This window comes from Lotus japonicus, chromosome 3 (genome assembly GCF_012489685.1).
Source record: "Lotus japonicus ecotype B-129 chromosome 3, LjGifu_v1.2".
Classification (NCBI taxonomy): Eukaryota; Viridiplantae; Streptophyta; class Magnoliopsida; order Fabales; family Fabaceae; genus Lotus; species Lotus japonicus.
Window position 1 is genome coordinate 90,383,060 of NC_080043.1, and position 19,258 is coordinate 90,402,317.

General features: G+C 33.6%; 2 protein-coding genes across 3 annotated transcripts; one reads left to right on the forward strand and one right to left on the reverse strand.

Moving 5' to 3' along the window:
• Positions 1-8,198: 8,198 nt before the first annotated feature.
• Positions 8,199-10,516, forward strand: LOC130747235 (transcription factor RAX2-like). Its single transcript, XM_057600104.1, has 3 exons — positions 8,199-8,860; positions 8,983-9,112; positions 9,668-10,516. Exons 1-3 carry the CDS (start codon positions 8,725-8,727, stop codon positions 10,395-10,397), a joined length of 996 nt encoding a protein of 331 aa, XP_057456087.1. The 5' UTR covers positions 8,199-8,724; the 3' UTR covers positions 10,398-10,516.
• A 3,195-nt stretch (positions 10,517-13,711) lies between these two features.
• On the reverse strand, positions 13,712-18,219 carry LOC130747236 (lactoylglutathione lyase). Of its 2 annotated transcripts, none has more exons than XM_057600106.1 (9): positions 18,062-18,219; positions 17,725-17,844; positions 17,560-17,621; positions 17,060-17,120; positions 16,781-16,860; positions 16,640-16,710; positions 15,281-15,370; positions 14,468-14,579; positions 13,712-14,022 (listed from the first exon to the last, which is right to left on the reverse strand). In XM_057600106.1, the coding sequence occupies exons 2-8, from the start codon at positions 17,815-17,817 to the stop codon at positions 14,482-14,484; spliced, it is 555 nt and encodes a 184-aa protein (XP_057456089.1). In that variant the 5' UTR covers positions 17,818-17,844; positions 18,062-18,219; the 3' UTR covers positions 13,712-14,022; positions 14,468-14,481. The 2 variants fall into 2 exon arrangements, with proteins under 2 accessions (XP_057456089.1, XP_057456088.1); XM_057600105.1 differs by having other exon boundaries at positions 17,931-18,102.
• Positions 18,220-19,258: the final 1,039 nt, after the last annotated feature.

Below are 19,258 nucleotides of genomic sequence, written 5' to 3' on the forward strand. Positions count from 1 at the left end.
GAAGAGGCTTCAGGAATCAACATATATATCATATGGAAGATATAATAAACGTGATCGAAGATAATATTCCCTAGTCATATTCATTCATATCTACATACCAACCAAACTTGTGAACTAAAAGTCTAAAACCTTGCCTACCTTCCTGATGACCAGCTGCTTACTGGATTCTTCCAATTTATCCTACATTCCTACGTACACAATTCAATTCAACCAGAGATGCTCAGGGGATTCTTAGCTTCATTTATACTCAGTCCTTTTCAAATTGTTAACCCTAACACGTTTTTTATATTCATGGTGTTTCTACGTGGCCTTTTCTCTTTTTCCCCTTTGCTTTCTCCCTCCCCTTGTTCTGTTTCTTTTCTCTGTTTCCTGTTTCTTGGGGAATTGACTTGTACTTTGTTACTCATGGGCACTTCTTGTGCTTTTAATAAAACTTTGGCTTATCTAAAAAAAATTAAATATGGTTGGAATAGACATCCAAAGAGTTGCATAACAGTATTTACAACATGTGAGAATAAATTTCAATGAGCGCTACCGCAGATACATGAAAACAGTTAAGAACAAGCATGCACATCAAGTATCAAGTTGACACATCCGGCAGGAAACATGAAGTAAAAGGCCATAAAAATCCTAAAAACTCAAGTTAACAATAACCAAGTTTACTTCTAAGCGGAGAAAAATTTATCCTTGTACACAACTCTCCCAAAATAGCCACTCATTTGACTCTGCTAGAGTTGCAAAGTGCCAAGTTACCAAGGAAGCCCAAATCATGCATGGTTTCAGCGGCACCAACAGAGGATAAACCGACAACTTTGAGAACATTGAGAGAAAATGGATGCTTTAAAGATTCAAACATATCTCAATTGGAGCTGAGCAGGAAAAGTAAGCATCCAAGGCAGAAAAGGCGTAAGCGAAAATATATATATGGCCGCAGAGGTGAAGAGAAATGGTGACCGTGGTAGGGGCACGTGATAGCCGAAGCCTGTAGGTGGTGGTATGCTACCAAAGGATATGCAGAGGGCAATGTTGAGGGGGACGTTTGACAAAGGCACGAATGGGGAGATAGGAGGCGGCAATACCCTAATTAAGACGTTATTCTTCACAACCAAACCAGTGCATTACACGTGAAGCGCGGGCTCAAATTAATATACTTGTGATTTAAGGTGAGTGTTTGGGCTTAGTATGTGTTAGTGTAGTAAAAAAACCTTAAGGTCATTAAACTTCCAACACTTACACTAATAAAGCTCTGGTTTTAATCCCACCAATGTGAGACTTCTTTTAACTTTCATCGCATGAGTTACAAATTGAAAACGTAAAATTTACTTGATTTTAGTCAAGTTGATAAAATTAATATTATCATTACACTAATGCTGAGACTATTACGTCCCACACAAAACTTTCCAGCTTACATTAAGAAAGGGGGAAGCATCGTTTGTTGTTTTCGAGTCAATTATGCACAATCTATGAGTCTATACTACAATTTATGACGACACTTGTCTTTTTAATTTGATTATGAATATGGTCAATTATTTATTACTTTTTGGGTAATCTATTATTCATACGTTGTCCTTAGCTGATGGCTCATTGTATTTTTCAATTTGAAAATTCTACAATTGGAAGGAAAAGACAAATTAAAGGAAATATATCTTCCTTCACAATTACTCCCTTCGGTTATATATATAAGCAAAAAAAATATTTTAGGTTCATTCATTTAATGAATGTATGAATACATACATTCATTAAATGAATGAACCTAAAATGTCTTTTTTGTATATATATGTGACCGGAGAGTGTAACTATTTGTACAAATGAGTAACTTAATTATCATCTTTTCTTTCATTAGAGGCTAAACTAAAAAAAAAACAATTTGTTGGGAGAGTGATCTTACAACTTAGGCTGGCCCCAATTCTAATCCAAAAACTAGATTAGAGATAATAGTTGCTCTATCCATACTTTTTAAAGTTTTTTTTACTATATTTGTTTTATCAACAATGTGAGACCTGAACACAATTTGGTTAACTGTGAAAATCTTCTATGCATGATCTCATTTACTGAGCAGCTCATATATTGCAATGGACATGCTTGAGTCAAATTGTAACATTTCTTCAAGCTAGTTTAAAAGCTTCATTAGTTAAGGTTTTTGTCAGCACCATCTTACATGCATTCAATGACATTATGGTAAAATTAAGACCAAGAAGAGACCATATCCTGTCACCAGACTGATGCTGCTACTTTTGAACTTATTGTCACAACTTTACACAGCATCATATTATATCACACTTCAAGGACTACTGAAATATTTTGGGCGCAGAAGCAAGAGATTTACTCCAGTTCATAGCCCCTAATAAATCTCATAGACATGCATATGCCTTTATATTCTCCTGCATAAATCCATTATTATATTTTCTTTTATGTATATGATTGTACTTTGCGGTATTTTAAATTAACAAAGTTAAAAAGAAAAATCTTGAGTATATCCATGCAATTTACAATTAAATAAAAGATGGAAGAAAAGGATTTGGTAGTTGCAAGAAAGATGGAACAGATTGACTTTACACAGGTGATTAAGATCTTAGTTTCTTGATATGGAGATAATGATTGTCTTATAATTGTTTGATACAAGTCAGCGATTATTGTCACAGTGAATTAATTAACAAGCACATTATATTTATATAATTATCAATATGATATATGTGTGTAACAAAATGTAGGCATTATATGAATGCTAATTACAAAAAGTGATTTAAAAAGCAAGCATATCTTCCTAGATCCCTACCTGCCAACGAGATAATTTTGTTTCTTTATGACAACCACGATGACTTTATTCGTCCACATTCAATGATTTAGCTAAATTAATCAATTAATAATAAGGGACTGTGCAACGCACTAAAAATATAATTGTAAAATATTAGTGCTATTATATGAAACATTACTACTACTCCATGGATTCAATTAATTATAGAAAAATCTTCTCTTTTTGAAACATAGAGGAAAGCCTCATTTGGAGTTGTACCTACTTTGTTAACCTTGACCTATGGTTGTATTGCAATCTAGTTCTATGTGAAAATGGAAGAAAAGGGAAAGATCAAGCCTGTCCATGGATTCAATTCGTTGAATTTTATCCCAAAATGGTCAGCATATATTAATTAAACCTGAACTTGTAGAAGTATTTGAATAAATTTGGATTAAATTAATATTGTATTTAACTATAATTTTAAATTAATATTGTATTTAACTATAGTTTGATTAGAACTGAAAAGAATAACTCTAACCACGATTTGCTATCTCTATTTTCTATATGCTATATGGGATTCTGCCATAAGTAAGCACTTAATTTGCTTCGAATCTAAGGGACAAAGAGAAGAAGCGTAAAAAAGCATCCAAATGTAGATTCATCACTTATAGTATTTAATTAAGATATTATCTCAACAGTTTTCATAATAATTAAGGGCATGTAGAGAACTATATATATGCTGTTATCTGTCTAATTATATTGTATAATTTTCTTTTATAATCTAATTATTAAACGAATTAATTAAAGAAAAATGAAAAATTAATGAGGTAAAATAATTTACTTTGGCAGCCTAGGGAAGGATGCCACCAAAGCACCTCCCAAGTCGCTGAGGAACGAGAAGAGGATCAATACACAACAAAGAACGAAGAGTAGCAATTCGTGCAAGAACGCATTCAACAAAGAAAGAACTTCCATAAAAAACGATGCCATTCTAAGCTTCCCAAAGACATAAATAAATGTAATAAAACGCTCTAGCACATTTGGATCAAATTTGGAAAAAAAAATCAGCACAAAATCATGAAAAATCAAGACACAAACCTATCAAAGACCAAACCAAAAACTCCTCACAGCAAGCCGGGCAAAACTGAAGGAAATGCTCTACGGTTGCACTATAGAGCCACAAATTGGACAACTCCAATTAATCAAGTAAATAACAAAAAAATGAACCGTAAAAAAAAATTCAGAATATCTTTTTCCATATAGACAGAACATTAACTAATAGAATAATTATAAAATAAAAAAACATTCCAAAGCACTGTACTTTCCAGGAAATGCGGGGCTCCACAAATCAGGCCGACAAGCATTTCTTATTATATTATTATTTATAAAACGATGAAATTTAGATCTTTTTAGTATAATCTTATTATATAATTGTATTCCATGCTAAATTGATTATTTTATTTTATTTTTACATTTTTGCTAAACAAACTTAATCTCTTCAAGCAAAGTGTTTTTTTTTCCAACACGCCTCAAGATTTCACTCCACTTATTAATTTTTCTAAACAACAAAATTTGTGTTAGAACATTATATTGTATATATACGTTCACTAAATCAAAGTACTTGGCAATTTCTTTTAACCATTAAGTCTGAGAAAATGAATTTATACTTGAAAATGATTTTGTAAACATAAGTATTAAAGAATTATTTTTATTTCAATTCTTTGTCTTTATTGATGTCGCATCTCATTCAATTTCATGTTTCACAAATAAAATCATGTGATGCTTATAGAGTTATCTTATAAAGGGGGATTGATTATCAAATATTAGGTAAAATCATCGTAATTTTAGGTAGACCAATAATACTTTAATATGTAAATTAACAATCACATATTATATTTAAATATTTATTTATAAATAATAGCATTGGTTCATCATAGTGAAATCCTGAATGATAGTTCAAGTGGTAAGAGCAGGAGGACATGTAGGTTGGGGGGAGGTCCCAGGATTAATCCCTAGCGAGTGCAATTGATCTTTTCGATGTACCAAAAAAAATCATTGTGAGATAAAATTACCCTCATTGATGATTTTGACTACGCGGCACAAATTTATTAGTGAAATGAGAAAATATGGTTAGCTCAAATGGTAAGAGTTAGGAGAATGAAGAGCAAAGAGTCCAGGATTCGAACCCTGAAGATGGACTAATTTATTAATATTACTAACAACTAACATTTACCTATAAAAAAGTAAATCTTAATTTCTGAGTCCGCTATAAGAGATGAAACGTTAATGTGGAAGGAGAGTTATATATATAGCTCTCAACTTTTATCTAAGAGGTAGTAACTTAATTGTTTTACATTTTTTTTCTTTTAACACTCTGAATGAAGGGTTAAAATTTACGTAGATTTCATCAAGTTATAAGTGAAACTCATATAATTTAATGAACCATACATAAATTTTGACCAATTTTATGTTAATGTCTTATATCATTTGGTAACAATTTGGAGGATCCTAAAAATTGACCATCTCTTGCAAGCAAAATACTATCCCTAACTTGAAGATATTAACACTGTAACTTCAAGTAAATTAAGGGTAGTGTTTGTCCTGACCGAGAGCAACAAATTTAGGGTTTCATAATTTATGCATTGAAGTTAATTGTTTGGGTGTTTTTCATGTTTATGGAAAGATGAACTTTTTTGCTGACTTTTTAGCAAAATTAAGGTTGTCATATACTCATAGACATGGTTTTTTCGGGACCACCCTTTGGCAATTCTTGACTATTTTGTATCCGTTTTATGGACTGTAATTGCTATATTGATCTTAAAAAATCGTTTCTGTTGTTGAAAAGGAAATTAGGATTTTTTAAAACAAACTCTTGAACATTAATGTATATCACATTACATAATGGATAACTACTATATATAAGTAGGCTCATGAATTCCAGCACATCTTTATGGTGTACGAAATCAAGTAGAGTCTTACCTGAGTGTCCCTAGGTCTCTATTCCTATATGTGTCGCCAAGCAACATGAGTCTCCTCAATAGGAATGTTACAATGTGACAGGAAAATTCTCAGAATTGTTTAGCCAATTTTCACAAAATTTCTGGCGACAAAGGCTTGCTAGGTATGAATATGATGCATCATTTCTCAAAAAATTACGTTGCACACAAGCTACCATAGCATTGATAAGTCATTCCCAGACACCTGATCAAATGAATCTAGTGGCAAAAAAATACGATTCATACTTCATAGGGCCCATCCAAATATGAAACGTTATGATCATACTCATGACTCATAATATGTATGCAACAGTACACAATATACCAGATCCTCGATCCACAGTAAACAGTTCATGCGCTTCTCAAATAATTCCAATAAATTAAATTGGAAAGAGTGCCACCAGAAAAGTTTTATCTACTTTAGCACATTATTAATATCAATTTATTTAATTTTGTTAATTAGACATCTATTTGACTAGAAAAAATAGTAACGAATCATAAGAGTGAAATTTCAAAAACACACACATATTAATTTCAAAAAAAAAACACACACACACATATTGAGTAAAATTTCTTCTTTTCGATATACTCACGATCCGAGATGAGCTTAGAAGCTTCACAAGTAAATTCTCAGAGTAAACTCAACTGATTCAATTGTGTCGTAGGTTTTCTTTTTGTGACAAAGTTATGTGAGATCCTTTTGGGATGATAAGGGATGTGCAAGTCAATGATTGATTGTTGAGTAGAATAAGCAGTTCCATGTGTCTTTTCAACGGGTGGAATTGATTCGGCACGATTTTCAAAAATTTATATAGTTGATGAATTACAGGGTTCAAAAGGTCGTCATTATGCACGCCTGAGAGGTGAAAAATCATCTTTGTCTCTGATTCAACGCCTTTAAATTAAGAGAAATCATTTCTCCTTCTCCTACTAGATCTTACGCATTTTCTAAGTCTTTGTTTGGAATTTGTTACTTCCAAGATCGTGCACACAATTCGTTCATCACTTCCCTTCATCAAGATCATCACTTCCATTCTTCAGATATGTAAGTTCCTCAACTCTTAGTGTTATTTCTTCATTTTTAAGCATGTTTGCATGTTAGGGTGAGGTGAAGGTTAAAACTTTTTTGTGTTGCCTTATTGGTTGCTCCACTATTAATTATGGCTAGTGGTGGTCTCTCTTCCCACCATCATGTGCAGTTGGGATAGTTTGAGATGTTGGCTTAGAGCCATGTTATTATATGTGTATAGTAAAGTTATGACTTTTGTGCTCATGGCTATTTTGGATCCTTGAGATTGTTCTCTAGGTTGGAGGGAAAGTCATTTCTTGCTCGAATCAGCCTCCAACGTCTCTTCTTCCCATGCGGATTCAATCTCTTGATGGGTCCAGAGTGCTCCTCATTCCTCAAAGTCGTCGCACAAGACCCTTTTGGCCTGTTGACCCGATATTCAGGGCGAGTTTTCCTTTTAATTTATAGTCATTTTATTATGTTATTTTAGTCATTTTATATCACTTTATTCTTAGTTCATGCATGTGTGTGTTACTAGGCTAGTTTATGATTTTTATCAATTTATTAGGTATTTTTACCCTTTTTTGCTGAGTTTGGTGTGTAGGAAGGTCCAAGCTTCTAGCAAGATGAGCGCTAGCAGAAAGGTATTGTCGCACCATATAAGAATGTTGCCATGCCACACTCAGGCCCGATGTAAGCACAACTCGTGATGGTTTTTTAACGTCGTTTTGGGCGTGAAGCGTCAGGTTATGCAATGAATTCACTTAAAAACGACTTGAAATCTATTGTTGAGATCTTTTGCATTGGGGAACAATTAGAAACGCTAAGGGGAGCCGCTCTTAACACTTTGGAGGCGTTGTTAGATGAAATGATTCATCACTTGCAGGAACTTAAATGATTTAAATAAATTAGATTTGCTTAGAAAGGAAATTGGATTGTATTGAGGTGTTCATATTATCAGAGGAAAAAAAAATCATTTTGCCGATTATTTTACTAAGCAGAGTTGTAATAGCAGGATAGGTTTGTGGTTTATTGGATAATTGATGGTCAAATTCAGGCGAGTTTTGATAGATTCACACTTTAATTCATTTTTCACCTTTATTTTATATCTATTTTTCTCTTTTTTTTATCAATCAAATCATTTATCACATATTTATTTTTTTTTTATTTCTTTCTATCTCTCTCTTCCTCCGCCTCTTCACACCAAAAAAATGAGGTATGAAGAAATGATTATTCAATTGAGATCCACCCTTCCAACGCATCATACGGATTTAGTGAAGTACAGAAGTATTTTTATTGTCCACACCTCAACTTTCAATATGGCTTGTTACTTTTTGGAAAGAGCCAGTGTAGAATATTCATTCATTACCATATAATAATAATTAATAATGTAATAATAAAGTAAGAGGTAGAAAACAAGGCCAAAACGTCATTTTGGTCCTGCTGTTTGGAAAGTGTCACAATTCTGGTAGCTGTACCCATCAATTCACTAGAGTCCCTGCAGCTTCATGCTCTGCTGTATTACTCTTTCTTTCTGCATTCAAACATTGGATGCTCTCCTTTTGAGAAGATCATGAATAAGAGAATGAATTTGTGCAGTTTAATACTATGGTTTTGTTGCCAGAGTCTCCAACGTTGAAGATTGGAAAGTTCTCTCTGACCCTCATCACTCTTCTTGCATATTAGTAATTATTAACACCCGTTGAATAATTAATTAAAATCAAACTGAACTAAAATTTTATATTTAATATGTAATGGTCTGTCCTTCTCTACATTTGACTTGTGTACAGGCCTCTCTTTCTCTCTATCTCTATGAAATGATAAATAAAATAATAATTTCTCCCAAACCGAGGTCTCTTATTTATAAGGCATGGTATTTGTATATATATAACACAAACCACCAAAGTTTCATCTAGATAAGAAAGTGAGAGTTTGGATCATCAAAGACAGGTTTTGAAATTGCAGGGGAAAATACAAAGAGAGAAATGGGAAGAGCTCCTTGTTGTGACAAGGCAAGTGTTAAGAGAGGACCTTGGTCACCTGAAGAAGACTCAAAGCTGAAGGAGTACATAGAGAAGCATGGCACTGGAGGGAATTGGATTGCTCTTCCTCAAAAAGCTGGTAACTTGAAAACATCATCATGATTTCATAAAAAATGTTTCAATTTTGTAAAGTGGAAACACTTTTTTATATATATTTTTAGTGAGATCTCATGTATGTGATTATGAATATGATGCTCTCAGGTCTGAAGAGATGTGGGAAAAGTTGCAGATTGAGATGGCTTAACTATCTCAGGCCCAACATTAAGCATGGAGATTTCACAGATGAGGAAGACAGAATAATTTGCAGCCTCTATGTTAACATAGGAAGCAGGTACAACACTTGTTCCTCTACCATTAAATGCAACCAGTCCACAAGCTGTAGTTTTCAGCACTTTTTTCTTACCATGAAACTAAGGATCTTTCTTTCCAGAATATTTACATGACACCTTTTCCCCCTCTTTTTCCACTTCAATCATCACCAGTTTCATATGCTCCAATGACACTCATAAAGTCTATCTACCTATTTGAAAGAGAAAAAGGGCAATAACTAGAAAGAGTGCTTGATTGCTCTTTAGAATCTGTCTATACTTGAATAGCACTTTCCACATGCATGCCAAGTTTAGATCCAACACACCACCATCCACTTACTGCATATCTGTAGACTCTTTCAAGAACTGTGGTGAAGCAAAAATCACGCTAGACACAGAAGTAACATCTTTTAACTTTGGTTTTTTATCTATCATGATTTCGACTTCATCATGATTTTCGAATGAGTTTCTAAAGCATTTCATAGCATGCATTTAGTTATGGTTAATTTAGGCACATATTTTGTTTTGTCCATGAGTGGAAGTTTAAACTTAATTAGCTTCTATAACATGATTTGCAGGTGGTCAATTATAGCTGCTCAATTACCAGGAAGGACTGACAATGATATCAAGAACTACTGGAACACCAAGTTGAAGAAAAAGCTCATGGGGTTGCTTCCAATATCTTATCACAGAGGAAAATCTTCATTCCCATCTTCCATTCAAAACCCTTCACCTTCTCCTTGTCACCAATCAATGTATAGAGACTACTCCTCATACATCCCAACAAATGCATCATCCTTCACAGGCCTTGACCCAATTTCACTCCATTCAAGCATTTATGCAAATCCAAGGTCCACAACAACAACCTCATCAGTTTCTCTCCCCTTTTACCAAAACCAAGAGGCCATGCAATACTACTGCCCTGGGAGATCAGAGAACATGCTGATGTTTGGGAGTGAAGGAAGTTGCAGTTCCTCTGATGGAAGCTGCACTCAGGTGAAGGAGATCAAGCAAGAAGAAATGGGTTATTACAACATGTCAAGTGGGTATGATCATGAGTATAATAATAGTTTAATGGTTAGTTATGGTAGCATTAATGGTGGGGGTGAAAAAGTGAACCAATATGCAGAAAAGTCATCAGGGGGAGGTGGCTGTTGCTCTGACCAAACAACACTGTTATCACCTTTAGATTATGGGATTGAAGATATTCAGCAATTGATTAGTAGTAGTTGTGGTAGCAGAAGTGATTTCAATGTTGTTGATGAAAACAAGACTGAGGAGAAGGGCATGTACTACTACTATTACTGACTACTACAACTTATGATGAGTTTGACTGGGGTAATTAGGGGGTATGTTGGTGGGAATTAGATTCAGATTCTGGGGTTCTGCGTTTCTTTCATGAAATGAATCATTTCTTTATTTTGACAGTACATGGGTTGAAGTTTCTTAATTTTTTGTGCATGTCTTCTCAGAAGTGATGATGATGATGATCATGTTAATTAGATTTCTTGAGTATAAACTCCACAATCAGATGTAACTGTTATGAAAATAGTGAGTAAACAAATCACCAGCAATAGATTAGAATTATTTTACAAAAGAAATTACCAATTTTTAATATGGTTTATCATTGAGCTGTCTGAGAAACTATCATGTGGGATTAGAATTATTTTATATCTTTGTCTATGTGTCTTAAGAAATATATGGATCACATATTAAAATGATTTCAATGTAAACATATGCTAACTATTACATTTTATAAAAGCATAGTTCATGATCAATTTTTAATATGATCAATTGTATGAGAAGATGGAATTTTGTTTTACAACAAACCTTTAGTTTTTCTTAATAATAATAATAAACAGAAAGCAAAGATACATGGCCAACAAAAGGAAAACTGTGATGCAAGCAAAATTTGTTGCCTTGTGTGGAAGTTTGGGGTGGGGGACATAAGCTGTAACAATAATTTAGAGTTAACAAATATAATATTAGTCGTTTTAAACAAGTTTCTTTAAATTAGTGCGATGGCTATACTATACTAAGTATAAGGCGCCAAAAGCCACGAAATTTATGTCTTAGTTTGTGCAAAACAGATGCCATTATTGTTGACAAAGTGACCCCTCTTTTCAGCTATTATGTCAAAAAAATAGTGCTCCCCTGGAGTATATACTTAATTCTTAAATAGCATTACTTAAATTAAATTTTCAATAACTAATTAACTACATTAACAATGAAAAAAAGAGTTTTGCAGATAAGTCCAATTATAAAAGATAAAATGGTGATATATATGATTCCAATTATAAAATGCTGAAATATGATTTGATGTCTTTATAATTTTACACCGTTTATTTAATTCTTTTAAAATAACTATTTGTATTCTTTAAATTTAAAGCAATTTTTTTAACGTCAAAAAAAATTTTAAGAATTTTTTTCATTCAAATAAAAAATTAAAGCAATTTTATCCACTCAAAATGGAAGAGTTCTATATCTTTTGATGATTTCTTCTATAACAATATTTTAAATTTTACATCTCAATCATTTATAATCTAAACAATGAATCCTCTCATTTCAAAAGTACTGTAGCAATGCCCTTAAAATATAATTAAACTGAAATGTAATGAACAAATTTATCAAACTTTGGTCCCAAAACGTTGTAATCACTTTTATATTTTGTCAGGAAGGATTTGTGCATTAGAATATATAGCTGTTTTAGGTCTTAATTAACCATATCCAGCTGGTGGACTCTGATTGACCATTGTCTGAGACCCATCTATAAAACTAGTCATCACACACATCATCATATGTCTTACTACTGTTTTATTCTTCCTTAGGATACATTTTATTCTTCCTTAATTTCCATGTTCTTATTAAAATACAATTAAGTTACGTTCATACGCAATGGTAAAAAAGCAAACCAAACATAATTTGACTTATGCAACGTTTCATTTGTTCTTAGCCGTCGACGACTTACTCTAGAACTCTAGAAAGTTAGTTCTTTCATTGGTTAGACTTTAACATATGAACCTACAATATGTTACCTGCATGAGCTAGCCATGATATGATATACATCACTTTAAGATATGTGTGATTCCCTGCTTAAACAGAATTGTATTTAAAAGACAATATCCATAAACACCAAAATATATCTGCGTTCTTACATTTCTATGTGTAAGACTAATTCATAACGATAATAAATTTGTAAATAAAAGTGGCTGGTCGCATTGAAATTAATTTGAATTAGATTTGAACTTAATATTACAAAATTTAATATCAGTTCACAGTCTTAATTTACTTATTTGCCTTCAAATGGTTATTAGTGGTATCCAATGAGTGGAAGTTGAAGTTTTTACAAGTGCTAAACTTTGGTCGAAAATTCAATCTTTAGAAGTCGCACTCTTAGTTTTACAGCATACTACACCCAAGGTAAAATTATGAAATTAATTAGTATACCAAAAGATAAACGTTTAATATACATGACTGTTTATTCAAGATTAATAGTATAATTAATTAGGCATGCATCTACCATTGAGCATTAATTGTCTTCCAACAGTGGGTCAAAGCTGCTGTGGGCATTGACTTCCTTGTAAGAATGAACAGAACAGAGAAGCACTTGTTTTGATTTTCAACGAGTCATAATCATCATGAGTTTCTCGGGACTGGTTGCACCTCTCAAAATCCTGTCTCTTCCGACCACTATACCAGAGAAGACAAGAGTATCGGAGGAAAACTATAATGCACAATCTGTAAAGTTTAATTTCAGAAGAAAATTCCTGTGATATATTCTGTGGTTTGATGCAACTCTGATGTCACTATTTGGACATAGCCGTATTATCAAATCATATTATAAGTAGATATGATGAGTTACATTACATATATTTTTTTTCGGTGGAAATGACGAGTTACATATTACGAATTTTTTAGTAGATGGATTAAATTTGTTAAAACAAAATAAGCGTTTTGAACACTTCTTATTTTAAAATATCCACGTGCTTTATATTCATTTCAAAATTACAAATAGTTTTCTTTTGGTGTACAGGAAAATTAAATACATTTAAAAATAGCAAAGTGATCTGTACCAAAAAAAATATATAGTTAAGTGATTAAGTGTTAATTCAGTGCAAGTTTTCATAAAAAAAAAATCCTTCAAAAAAAGAATTCAGTGCAAGTCCATCTACATTTTGGGTCATGACTTCCCCATGGTCCTCAAGGTGGTTTGGGTAGTTCACCCTAAAAAAAAAGGTGGTTCGTGTAGTAAAAAAGAATTTGATGTTGTTATTAATCTTTTTTTAGGTTTCCTAGGTATACTATAATCATCCCACAACCGGCAGTCAAATTCCCTCGAGGCTATAAGATTACATTAAGCAGGTAGGTCACTCTCAACAAGTCTTTCTCCATACACCGTTCAGTGATCGAACTCTGAGTTAGCTTAAGGAGCACAACTCTCTACCAATTGTACTAAACCTTGTTGATATATGATGTTGTTATTATGATCGAATGATACAAATCTGATTCTGATTGTCCAAGTAGCACTGGGAAATCATTTGATTGTGTGTAAGAAAATTAGCTAAACTGATTTTTTTGTTTGATTATTGGTGGTTCTTTTAATGAGACTACAAAATGTGGGATTGAATAAATTTCATCATAAATTTTATTTTTTTGTGTACCAAAAGCATAGTGGTCTACAAGGGGAATGAGCTAGTAGCTGAATTTGAGTTGGCATTGAAACACCACCAACTTATCTTTCGCCTGAATCAAACCATAGCTAGCATACTATTATCCAAACATGCTCCACAAGACCACAACAACTGATATAACACTTATTTTTAAGGTCTAAAGTGCAATGCAGAACAAAGACAGAACAACTGATTGAATATAATAACAGCCGTTCCTACATTCGGACGCATTTACTCACAGAACTTCACAAGCCGTTGTTGATCTGATGAAAAAGTGAAAAAGAGAGTGAATGAATGTCCAAATAAGCAGATCATAAAGAACATGGAGATATTCAGCAATACAACAACTATATCCAGTTTCTCTTCATATCTAAACTTTAGCAACCCTATTGAACAGAATCCAAAAGGAGAGGACAAAATAGATGCCAGCATTGTATGGGAAAAGACATTGTTGTTTCTAAAGTAAGACAGTTACACCACCCTAAATGAAGTGTAACATGAACAAAACTGAATGATCCAAGTCTACTTAAGAGGGGCTTAATTTTTTCATTTATATCCTTATATTTACTATGTAGTGAGAGGGACATCCAAATAAAAGTCACCCTACAAATCAAAGTGACCTATTGTTTTTGAACTACTATAGATATTATAAGATAATTTTTTCATATTCCAACAAAAGGCAAGGAAATAGAAGACCACAACGTGTACCTGAAGGTCTTATCTTAAGCAGTTTGTGTTACAGCTCCGATTGATTTTCGATCAAAGAGTTCAATCCAGTATCCATCAGGATCCTTGATAAATGCTATCCCTTTCATTTTCCCTGCAGAATTGAAAATAAAGAAAAACTTGAATAAATGGTGGGAAAATTCCTGTCGTGTGGTTACAATTGTGACAGAATTATAATTATGTTATGTAAATTACACAACCTACTAGAGCTATTATTGTGTATATGACCACACAATCACTTACACTTCATAGTTAAAAATAAAAAGAGAAAGCCTAAACAGAGAAATTCCACCAGCTCCACCAAAGAAAAAAAGAAATTCATCTATCTCTCTCAATGAAGTAAAAGGGGTTGTTTCCTTTTCTATTTTGTTACAAAGGCAGGGAAGTTCATTCAACAAATTAAAAGCATTCTCTGGGTAATACCATTTGAATCCCAAGTGATTCAGTTATGGACAACAACCATTAAGCGAATTAAAAACTAGCCTACTTAATTCAAAGTTTCAAACCCATGTTTCCAGAATTGGATTCCCTCCTTGAGTTTTTAACCATTTCCAACATATATTTTAAAGTCTATCTCCAATTATCTCTTGAAATATCTATAATCATGGATACAAACATGCAAACAAACAAAATACATGGGTATGCAGGGAACGAAAACAATTCAGATAGTTGTCAACTGTATAACATAAGGACACCAAACACAAAGCATCCACATCGGTTAGAATTCAAGATGATATTCATTGCATAGCATATAGGAAATTCTAGAATGAAAAGGAATTGAGAAAAAAAGGTTACCATCGTCTGGTTTCTTAACAAACTCAACTCCCAGATTCTGAAATCTTTCACATGCTTTGTAGGTATCATTAACAGTTATGCCAATGTGTCCTATTAGCAGAAAGATAACCCCCAATTAGAATTCAATTTCCTATTGATCCCAGTAAGACAAAAAACAGTAAATATATCGAGTAAAGAGTTGCAGTAAGAAAATAACTACAACCATGGTAATTACATGAAAACTAATAGTATAAAATATAGCCAGTAATGTTACTTGCTAGCTCTGTAATGTTAGTTGTAACCGAATTGTGCCTTGACTGTTATATTCAGTTAGAATAACAGTTAAGAGAGAGTTTAGAGGGAATGAAGTACCCTAGGATATAAAAGGAGATAGGATAGTGGGTAAGAGAAAGGTAGGAATTAGGAAATCAGTTGGTACTTGTGGATTGGAATACACTCTTCAAATCCAGGGGTGTATTTTTTTGTTTTATATTCTTTCTTTCCCTCTGTTTTTCAAGTTGGAAAATCAGATGGTGTTCTTCAATAAAATTCATCTTTCATTCATTTCTTCTTTCCATTTCTTTCTCTCTTAGCTTATCGGAGACTTATGATTAAATTGATTTGTCATGTTCTAGATTAAAATGATTACACTGACCTCTATACATTATTTATATAATATTTTAAGCTATTATTGCACTGTATGTTTGAATCTTACTATTCATGGTTCAAAAGTTAGTTGGCGATTCACTATATTTGATCAAGGAACCTCGACATTTGGAAGCAACATTGGTGATTGGACCCTAACTAATTCGAATCGAGCTAGTTGCACCAAATTAAGAGGGGCAAGGCTTTCCTAGTTCCTCCATTCACAAGACTTGAACTAAATGGGAACCAAACTCCTTGCCACTTGGACCAGCAGGCATTGGTGGGTAATTCACTATTTGAATGATAACCTTCAATCTGGACTTAAACAATGCAAATCATATCACTGAAACAACATAGGAAATGCTTCCAATTTACACTTTTGACAGTTCTTGTTTACTACAAACATTTCAAAAAGTAGGGCTTACTAAATTCACCATTTATAAAACCAATGCCTCATATGATCGTTTCTGTTTAAAGGAGGCAAACTCACAATACTATGGTGTTGCTGCGTATGAGAATTTTTTTCATAAAATGCATCCACAACTAAATGTATTTCATGAAACATATACTCCTCAAAGCATCAAATAAGGACCTAAACTCTATAACTACATAACAAGGCAAGAATAATAGTCAGGAGCTTTCCATATAACAAATCCAAAGCATAAAACAGCAAACCAAGGAAGGACAAAGGCTATGGAGTAGAATCTGTATCAAATTCAATGAGATATGACATACCGAAACCACGAGGTTCAGAATTGCCATTGTGGTACCCTTTGAACTCTGGATCACTTTCAGTACCCCAATTGCTGTACATTACTTTATCGTTAGATAAAAGCCACTTGAGCTAAAGAAATATGACAATTTTATATTGCTTACTGTGTCAGTTCAATTGTAGCCTTCTGAGAAAAGGTCCAAACAGTCCTATCAATTGAATTACTTGGAGCTGCTGTTGTATCCTAAACAAGAACAGAACGTCATAAAAAGATTAAGGGCATATGCATATCCATTGAAATAAAAACATTCAGGATTTAAGTGTACATAACTACATATGAACTCAGATGAAAAGCATGGTTTAGAAGAGATTTCATATTGCACATCCAATAATCCACATCATGCAACTAAATTTTCACTAGCAAATAACAATACATATCATACCTCATACCCCATAAAGTACAAGCTGAACTTCATCTCAGGAAAATCCAGTCTCTTAAGCAAACTAAACAAACCAACAAACTGCCGTCAGCTTTCATAAATAGGTAGCAATGACCATAGTAGACCCAATAATACAAAATTACATTTCGTCACATTCATGAATTTCTGAAATCAGACCAAATCAACTGAATATAAGAGCGTCACACGAAATCTATTAAATTAAGAACTTTTAACCTCCCCCCCCCCCCCCTTTTTTGCATATTATTTGCTTCATCACGAAAGAAGCTACATAATGCTCACATCACAATCTATAGAAAAGGTAGCCTCAAAAGTACCAAATGTTCATTTATACTCATTTTTCTTAAACATCAATGAAAAAATATCAAACATTGAAAAAGTATGAAAATTTAAAGGACCCAATATCAGTGACATCAAAAACTGAAGTCAAATTTCAATCAATAATAAGTAAATGAATAAATAATCATATTAAAAGAATGACTTACGACATGCCCAGAATGCGAGAATAAAAATCAAGGCTCACTTTGGGGTCTTTGATTCTATACATCTGCAATTGAAACAACACTAACAAAAATCAAAACTTTTCAATTCAAACAATAATAACAAAAAAATGGGTATGCACAAATATGAACAAAGAGTAAAATGCTGACAGTTTGTTGCATGAAGTAACCCTTAGTAGCTTCATCTGGAGTTTCATGGAGACCGGGGTTGTTAGCAGGCGATTCCTTCGGTTCCGCAGCCATTGACAGCAATCGGAATCGACTAGGTTTCTGCAAAAAGAGTGGAAATCAAAGGTGAAAACTCTGCCATGGATTCAAGAACAGTGAAACTGTGAAAGCGTGTGTGAATTGGGAACCTGAGTTGTGGGATTGGGGGTGAGGGAGAAGGGAAATGGGATTGGATGATGAGATGGGTAAGGTCGAAGCTTGGTGGTGAATCGAAAGCGAGAAAGAAAGTGAAAGGTGGAAGTTGCTGCCATTTGATTACCTGGATTGTGATTTTGAAGCAGATGATAGAAAGTGAGGTGAGAGACAATCATATTAGCATCAAACTATTTTAGGCTTAAATATTTCTTTTTGGAAATATAACACTTTATTTTTTTATTTTAGGATTTAATATGAATGGAAATAAGACTGTGGATGTATCAAAACTCTTTTCTCTTATGGTAGTTGGGTATTTGGCTCAAACAAGATGGGTGGGGGAGGTGTGCTCGGCCTTCGTGACCATGCTAGGCGATACTTAACTGGCTTTGTGAGTTCTTTTAGGAAGGGAAGTGTTTTTCATGCAGAGCTTCATGCAGTTTATGTATGTTTTCGCCATTTGGGTTTGGGATATAAAGGTGTTGCATGTTACTCTAATTGCTTGGAGGATGTAGAGATTCTTGTGCATAATAGAGATGTCCAAAGTATTGGTTGTGGGGCTTGATATCAAAGGTTATGGAGGTTATTAGTTGAGATTTACTTGTACCTATCTCTCACATTCCTAGATAGCGTAATGTGGTGGCAGATGCTTTAGCAAAGCCAGCCTTTCGAGAGGACATTTCGAATATAGGTTGCAAGGCTTCTTTCGAATATGGGTTGCAAGTCTTCGATTGCAGGATTGCATAGCTTCTTCGATTTTAGGGGGTTACAGAGGTGAGGGAAAGGATTTGCATGGTGGGTTTTCTGATTTGGATGTCTGAGATTCGACCTAGAGAGACGGAGTGCTTAATGGATCTGGAGGTTTCTAAAGGGTAGTGCAGATCTAGGTTTGAAGGTTGGGCTTGGTGCAAATATGGATTTGGGTGCTATGAGGTTGGGTCTTTTTGTTGTTGGTGATGGACGAGCGATGACTCAAGATGGCAGTGGCAGCCAGGTTGCCAGTGGCTCAAGATAGTAGCGGCAACAAAGTTGTCGGAGACAAATGAGAGATGGTGAGAGAAAAGGAGAACAATGGAAAATGAAAAGAAAAAATGGACAATTTTGTAATTTAGGTGTGGAATAGTAATTGGACCACAATGATCCAATTTGATTCAAACTCTTCGTAAAAGCAACCACAAGATGATCCAACTACAAAGACTCGTGTTATGTGACAAAATACTTATACAACAATTACAATAAATTTAGCAGATTTGCTATAAATAGCTACAACTATTGCTAACATAATGACAAAATATTGCTAAAGCTAAATTATTAATGACAAAAT

Coding starts and splice junctions, on each gene's coding strand:
- LOC130747235 (XM_057600104.1), top strand. CDS start 8,725: ATGGGAAGAGCTCCTTGTTGTGACAAGGCAAGTGTTAAGAGAGGACCT. Junction 8,861..8,982: donor TGCTCTTCCTCAAAAAGCTG/GTAACTTGAAAA, acceptor TGATGCTCTCAG/GTCTGAAGAGATGTGGGAAA. Junction 9,113..9,667: donor TATGTTAACATAGGAAGCAG/GTACAACACTTG, acceptor CATGATTTGCAG/GTGGTCAATTATAGCTGCTC.
- LOC130747236 (XM_057600105.1), bottom strand. CDS start 18,053: ATGGCAGCAACTTCCACCTTTCACTTTCTTTCTCGCTTTCGATTCACC. Junction 17,622..17,724: donor GTTACTTCATGCAACAAACT/GTCAGCATTTTA, acceptor TTTCAATTGCAG/ATGTATAGAATCAAAGACCC. Junction 16,861..17,059: donor TGTACTTTATGGGGTATGAG/GTATGATATGTA, acceptor GTTCTTGTTTAG/GATACAACAGCAGCTCCAAG.